Source organism: Prunus persica, chromosome G6 (assembly GCF_000346465.2).
Source record: "Prunus persica cultivar Lovell chromosome G6, Prunus_persica_NCBIv2, whole genome shotgun sequence".
NCBI lineage: Eukaryota > Viridiplantae > Streptophyta > Magnoliopsida > Rosales > Rosaceae > Prunus > Prunus persica.
In genome coordinates this window covers 17,097,885-17,105,652 of record NC_034014.1, presented here as the reverse complement: position 1 = coordinate 17,105,652, position 7,768 = coordinate 17,097,885, and the positions used below count along the sequence as shown (strand labels likewise).

General features: G+C 52.8%; 2 protein-coding genes across 2 annotated transcripts; one reads left to right on the top strand and one right to left on the bottom strand.

Moving 5' to 3' along the window:
• Positions 827-3,460, top strand: LOC109949693. Its single transcript, XM_020565787.1, has 4 exons — positions 827-986; positions 2,246-2,386; positions 2,468-2,937; positions 3,020-3,460. Coding segments are annotated over exons 2-4 (912 nt in total). The 5' UTR covers positions 827-986; positions 2,246-2,385.
• On the bottom strand, positions 3,860-6,304 carry LOC109949692. The gene has a single exon (XM_020565786.1). It carries the CDS (start codon positions 6,302-6,304, stop codon positions 3,860-3,862), a length of 2,445 nt encoding a protein of 814 aa, XP_020421375.1.

Genomic DNA, 7,768 nt, shown 5'->3' with positions numbered 1-7,768 from the left:
TCGGCAGGGCAGCTGGAGAAAATTTCCTTGGCCTTGCCGTTCGGCAAGGCCGGCTTGTTGAGAGTTTTTCTTGTTGTGGTCTCACACGGATGTCCTCTGGCAGGTTGAGTTTTGGCCAAAATCGTGAGGCCTTCGGCAGTTTTGGCGAGCATAGCGTCGCGCAAAGAGCTGGGCTGTTTTGGCGAGCAAGGCGTCGCGTAAGGGAAGCTGGGCAGTGGGTGCAAGACTTGCCGTTCGGCAGGTCTTGGCCACGTTTGGCTTTGACATAAGCTTCGGCAGCTGGGTGCTCTCTCTCGGCAGGAAGTTTGCTTCGGCTGGGCAGGTTGTGGGGGTGGTGAGCACGGCTGGTGGTTTCGGCAATCTAGGTGTGCAGCAGCACCGATTGCGATTTGTCTTCGGCAAGGGCGATTGGGCCTAGCTGGACGAGTGGTCTTCACGAGCTGGGCCGAAAAATAGCTGGGCCGTCCATAAGGCAGGTGAGCCCTATTTATTGTTTCGCGGGCCTTGCCGTTCAGCAAGTCCATCAGTAATGTGTTGTGAAATTGGTTTGGGTGTCTTGATCAATTTTGGGCTTAGCCTTGTAATAAGATTGGGCTTATGAAGTAGGCTAGCACACTTGGAATTTTGAGGGCCTCCATTTTGTTTTTGCACGGGCCTTGCCGTTCGGCAAGGCCCCTATTTCCCTTAAAAAAATTTTTGTTTTTGGTTTATTGTGTAGTTTGAAAATTGAATTTCAAATTGTGTGTAGGTACAAGGGATTTAGGAGGGAATATGAAAGGGTGCTAGGGTTTGCTCGTGAAACGAGGCGTGAACCCTTAGTTGGCTATTTAATAGGAACTTGGGTGGTGAAGGCATCACACTTGGCTTGAGTTGAGAAAAATTGTGAGAATTTGAGGAGGAGGAGAAGAGATTTCCGGCGAAGGTTTTGTGGTGGTGCTTGTGGCTGAGGTGATTTCCGGCGACTTGTACGTGGTGGTACGAACAAGGTTAGACCTTATTTCGCTTGAACTTTTGAATTGAAATGTCTTGTTTTGCATGAACATGTTGAAGGTTAGGAAGAACACATTGAACATGAGCATGAACATGATGAACATGTTGAACATATGTATGAACATGTAGAATTCTTGCCTGGCATGAAGATTTGGCAAATTTTTGTTGTTGTGGTTCGATCCTCTCTGCATGTGCATTTAGTTCCTTTTTCTTGTTTTTCCATACTTGTAGATGTCTGAAAGTTCTGATAGGGAAAGTCTTGACCCCCCTGCCTTCGGCGGGGATGATACTGAGAGTGAAGAGCCCAGCCAGTATATATGTTCTGAAGAGGAGAGTTCAGAGACAGAGGGTCTGGTAGAAGGCACTATAGAAAGTAGGATGATAGGGCCTGGGGGTGAGAGGGTTGAGCCATCAGGAGACTCTGGGTCGGCTGCATATAGGGAGATGCAGAGAAATTATATAGAGTTAGAGGCTATAGCAAATCGGGTTCTAGCCTTGCCTCAAATGCAAGAAGTGGGTTCGAGCAACCAGGCATCACCATCAGGGTCTGTGGGTATAGCCGTGGCTTCAGTATCAAAGGGATTAGACATCCGGGTTGGTGTCCCGTTGCCGAGGCGGAATACACTTACAGAAGCGAAATTGGCCCAGCTACGAACAGATTTTTGTGTGCCAGCCTATGTGGGCTTGAGGTTACCCACGGAGGCTGATGTAGTCAGATATCCTTCGGATGGCTCCGTGATGATTTTTACAGATATGTATCGGCACGGCTTCAGACTGCCGTTTCATCCGTGGGTTCAGATGATGTTGGCCAAGTTGGGGTATGCACCGGGGCAGTATAATCCCAACTTTTGGATTCTTCTTCATGGGGTGTATATTGCCTGGTGGTTGGCTGGGTTAGGGGAGCCAACGTTTGAGCAATTCATGTACTTGTACTCCATTTCGAAGCAGTAGGGGAATTTTGGCTGGGTACAGGCGAATTGCCGAAAGGCGAAGGAGAGAGGCTATTTTATTGGACACAAGCCCACTACGCAAAAGTCCTGGAGGAACAGGTGGTGCATGGCCTACGGGGACTGGGAGAGTCCTCCAGGGAAGAGCGTTGTCCAGCACATTCCTACCCACTTCCAGTCTATAGGTCCTTGGCCCCATCCCTTAAGATTGTCCAATGCCTGATTGTGTTGTCTTGGCTCCTATTTTCAGTTCTGTATTTTTTTTGTGCCAGTGTAAATTGCTAAGTAGTTTCTAACTCTTGATGCAGGTTCAGTGAAGTGGGGCCCTATCTCCAAGGAGCAAGAAGACGAGGTTGAGTGGGTGAGGGCGCAGCTATCAGAGACTGAGCGTGAGTGCGGGAACCTAGTCACGCAGAAGAATTTGTTTGAGTCCGGACTGCTGCAAGGAAGTAAGTACCTGGGTTATCTTTTTGTTGTGTGCTGAACCTTTGCGAGTTTGAGTAATAGAATTGCTTTGTTTGTTTTGACAGTGGCTGGCATCATAAGGGGGAGCACGAAGGTGGCCGTAGACATTGATGAGGCCGAGATGCAGAAGCGGCTGAGGGAGTCTCGGGCCAAGAAAGCTGAGAAGAGTGCTGGAAAACGACCCAGGGATGATGATGAAGGTCGGGTCGCGGACGTGCTGGGGAAAAGGAAAGCCTCGGAGGAGGCTCATCAGCGTGTGATGGGGTCAGGGCCGAGACTTCCGCCTTTTGATCTGCAGGCACCGCCGAAGCTACCCTTCGGCATGGAGGACGTGTTCGCTGAAGGGGTAGAGAAGGTAGACTTCGGCAGGCTACGCCAGCAGAAGAAGGAGGTCAACATGGCTATGCACCGGCAGGAGGTGCCTTTAGTGAACGTCTTCCTGGAAGGCGTGAAGAGCGACCCTGAGGCTCTGGCGAGGACTCCAGCTTCTTCCTTCATTGACCGGGCCCAAAAGACGATCCTCACCTCTGCCTATGTAAGTGTTTAGGCCCCTTTTTGAATGTATTTGTGTTGGAATATTTATGTGTGGATTGACTAACATGGTTTTTGTTTTGCAGGCCTTTGGCGAGATGTACGTCAGCATGGCCAAGGCTGACAAGGAGATCCAGAGGCTGAAGAGGCGGGATGAACAAGCCAAGAGCAAAGTGGCGGAGGCGCAGGAGGCCATCCGAGAGAAGAACGCCTTGCTGGTGCAAAAGGCGGCCCTGGCCAAGGAGGTGGAGGAGCTGAAGAGGTCGAAGGCCGAGGAGGTGGCTACTGCCCGAGTCGAGGCGATTGAGTCCTTCCGATCCTCGGAGGAGCTGAAGAGCTATATCATGGACCGACTGGTTGATGAGCAGCTTCGCTGGGAAGATAGGTTGGTTAGGTTCAACCCCTCGGTGGAGATTAACTTTGACACCAGTGGCGAGCCTCCTGCACAGACCCCTCCTGCTGACGCTAGCGCCCCGACACCAGAGGCTGAGCCAGCTACTGAGGATGCCCCTTCGACCGAGTCCTGAAGGCGTTGCCTTCGTGATGTGTTATAGCTATTTTGTACTATAGTGATTGTGTTGGAACACTTGTTTGTTTTGTTTATTTTGGTTATGTATGAACATTTGTCCTTGCCTGGAGCAAGGCTGTTTTTATTTATGATATGAACTTAGCTTGATATCAATTGTGTTAAAAATGATAACAATGTGAGTTCATGAGAATGAGCCTGAGTCAGGCATTTCATTTAAATAGGTGCCGAAAGGCAGAAGGTACAAGTGGTCTAGGGTCTAGATACCTTGCTTCTACCTTACAGTAAAGAATCAAGACCAAAGTATTGTCCTAGGGTCTAGATATGTTTACTTGTAATAATACTTGAGGTGGTCAGCATTCCACGGGTGAGGCAGCGTCTTGCCTGTGGAATCACGAAGCTAATAAGTGCCGGGGCGGCAGATTTTGATAATCTCGTAAGGACCTTCCCATGTAGGGCCGAGGGTACCTTCGTTAGGATTTTTGGTAGCCAAGGAAACCTTGCGCATGACCCAGTCCCCCATTTTGAAAGCACGGGGCTTGACTCGGGAGTCATAGTATTTGGCGATGCGTTGCTTGTACGCGGCATTGCGCATGCTCGATTGGTCCCGGAGTTCCTCAATGAAGTCGAGGTTGAGGGCCAACTGCTCGTCATTCGCCGTGGCATCGTAAGTGGAGGTTCGGTATGTGGGCTGGCCAATCTCTACCGGAGCCACGACCTCGGTTCCAAATGATAGGGAGAACGGCGTTTCACCCGTGGATGTGCGGAAGGTGGTGCGGTAGGACCAGAGTACTTCTGGGAGTAGTTCTGGCCAGCAGCCCTTGGCTTTATCAAGTTTTGTCTTGAGGGTCTTCTTGATGATTTTGTTCACGGCTTTGACCTGGCCATTGGACTGAGGATGGGCTGGGGAGGCGAAACACAAACGAATCTTGAGGTTGGAACAAAATTGTTTGAATTTGGCGTTGTCAAATTGCCGGCCATTGTCGGTGACGATGGAGTTGGGGATGCCGAAGCGACATACAATGTTTTGCCACACAAAGGATTCGATGCGAGCCACAGTGATGGTGGCCAAGGCCTCGGCCTCAGCCCACTTGGTGAAGTAGTCCACGGCCACAATTGCATACTTGACTTGGCCCTTGCCCTCTGGCATCGGTCCAATGAGATCCAGTCCCCATTGGGCAAATGGCCAAGGGCTGACCATGGCAGTCAACGGTGCAGCCGGGAGTTGTGGGATGTTGGCAAATCGCTGACACTTGTGGCATTTCTGGGTGAAGGCCTGGGCGTCAGTGTGGAGTGAAGGCCAGAAGTATCCTTGGCGGATTGCCTTATGGGCTAGCGAGCGTGCGCCTGAGTGGTTGCCGCAGATGCCTTCATGGATTTCTCGGAGGACATAGTGACCCTCCTCTGGAGTCAGGCATCGAAGGTAAGGAAGGCTGAAACCACGCTTGTATAAGGAGCCGTTAATGATCAAGTAACGGGCGGAGCAATGGCGAACGCGTCGTGCTTCTGCCGGATTAGCCGGTAGTGTTTGGTTCTGTAAGAACTGGAGGATGGGGTCCATCCATGTAGGGCTGTGATCAATAGTGCAGATGAGTGGGGCTTGTGTGCTGGGCTGGGCCAAAAACTCGATGTGGATGTGGCGACCCATTCCTTGCTCCAGGGCTGATGCCAACCTGGCTAGTGCATCGGCATGGCTATTCTCGGAGCGCGGCACTTGCTTGATAGAGTGGGCTTGGAAGGTTGCCAGCAAGTGCCGAGCGTGCTGGAGGTAGGCCGTCATAGAGGCATCCTTAGCCATGAAGTCCTGGTTGACCTGGTGGACCACGAGTTGTGAATCGCTAAATATCTGAATTTGCCTGGCATCCATCTCTTTGGCTAATCGAAGACCAGCTAAGAGTGCTTCGTATTCGGCCTCATTGTTGGAGGCTTGGAATTTGAAGCGAAGGGTGTACTCGAGGGCAACCTTGTCTGGGGAGATGAGAACGAGGCCGGCCCCATAGCCCTGGGCATTAGAAGAGCCGTCTACGAATAAGGTCCACAGGGGCTGGGTTAGGTCGAGATTGCCTTCGGTGGGGTTTTGGTCCTGGCTGGGAGGGGGATTGGGTTCGGTTGGGGGCTGGATAGCTGCCGAAGCCTGAGGCTCCGTCAATTCGGATAAGAAGTCAGCAACGGCCTGTCCCCTCATGGCCGGGCGGGGTTTGTAATGAAGATCAAACTCGCCCAGTTCAATGGCCCATTTGACCAGCCTCCCAGAAGTTTCTGGGTTCTGCAACACCTGTCGGAGCGGTTGGTTGGTCAAGACATAGATGGTGTGAGCTTGGAAATATGGTCGGAGGCGTCTTGCCGAGACGACCAGACCATATTTCCACAGGCAAGACGCTGTGGGGCAATCGACGATAAGGAAGGGGGTGGTGATCATCGTCCGCTGGGGTGCGGCCCCAATTGAGATGGGGAGATGAATGCTGCCGATGGGCTGGACCACATCACCCGAGAAGCTCACAAGGGTTGTGATGCTTCGGTCGAGTAGGTGAAGCGGGACCTGGAGTTCATTGAAGCACTCGGCAAACATCACACTGACCGAGCTGCCAGTGTCCACCAGGATACGCCCAACGTCGAAGTTAGAAATGTCAGCCCGGATAATGAGTGGATCGTCATGGGGGAGGATAACACCACGCTCCTCCTCATCGCAGAAGGTAATGGGGGCCCAGCCAGTCCTGTGGGTCTTTGGCAATCGTCCCTGCTCGGTGGTGAAGACCTGGTGTGCATAGGTGGAGCGGACATAATGTTTGATGGAATTGTTGGAGGTGCCAGCCAGGGTAGGACCTCCGCTGATGGTGGAGATCATGTTGATTTGTCGTTGGTGAGGGTTAGGCGGGGCTGGTATGTTGCGCACATAGTTGTCCAGCTTACCCTCCCTGATGAGCCCTTCAATTATGTTGCGCAACGCAACACAAGACTAGGTGTCATGGCCGCTGAATTGATGAAAGCGACAGAAGACCCCCGTGTTTGGCATTGGCTTGTTGGATGGTCTCCGGGGGGGTGGCTTGGGGATGATGGGGGCTTCACGCACCAGGACGTTCTCATAGGTGGTGTTGAGGGTGGTAAATACCTCGAACCTGGGCCTGGGTGTGAATGGAAGTGGGGCCCGATCAGCAGGCCTAGGAGGGTTGCCTCCGCTAGAGTGGTGGTGGTTGCCATGTCTGCCACGTTTGTTATTACCGAAGGGATGCTGGTAGCTATCCTTCCGCTTATGTTGCTGGTTGTCCTGAGTACTCGGGGCAGGGGTAGAATGCTGAGGTGGGGCTAGGGCGGGTGCTGAAGCAGGTGGAGGATCAGCGAAAGCGTTGCGCATCAGGTTAGCTGGGCCACGCTTGGTATTGAAGTATTCGGCCTTAGCATGGACTGCTGCCTGCTTCATCAGCTCTGCATATGTGTTCCAACTGTTGCTATGGACCAGGTAGCGGAAGTTGGACTCGCGGAGGCCGCTCTTAAAAGCGCCGAAGGCAGCGCGATCGTCAGTGTCTGGGCAGCGGGAGTATTCATGACTGAAACGGGCAACATATTCCCGAAGGGGTTCGTCCTCAGCCTGCCTAAGCATATACAAGTCGTCGGCAGAGTATAGGCGATCAGTCTGGATCATAAAATGGTCCAGGAACGTCTGCTTGAGACTATCGAAGGAGTTGATGGTGCAGGGGTGGAGCCTGTAAAACCAATTCAGGGCCGCGCCGCTGAGGGTGGAAGGGAAAAGGAGGCACATGCCTTCATCAGTGAGGCCTTTGCACCCAAGGGCAGACTGGAAGGAGTGGATGTGGGTGAGAGGGTCCTCCGTGCCAGTGTAGAAAGTGATGCGGAGGGGCTGGATATCCTTCTCCTGGTGGTAGTGGAGGATGCGTTCGGTAAAGGGCCCGGGTCGTGGTTTTGCCCAGAGGGGTTGATGGCTGCGATGTTGTTCGCTTTCCAGGCGCCGGACCTTTTTGAAGAGAAGCCTCATGGCCGGGTCGGCATGAGGAAGAGTTTCAGGCGCCAAAGGCCTAGGGGCGGGGCAGACAGGGACTGGGGATTGTTCCCAATTTTCCAGCGCCCCGGTGTGGTAATTTGGCTGGGTCTCTGAATTATAAAAATCCCAAGTATCCGAGTCCCCGACACCTTCCTCGTCGGGTATGCGGACGGGGGCTGGCGAGAGGCCCAGGTGTGTCACCCGTGGGTCTTCGAGGTTGACAGGGATAGGGATCGGCCTTGGCTGACGGTCCGAGAGGCGATCCCTGCAATCTTGGTAGATCCTGACTGGTTCATGGGGCCGGTCCCTCGG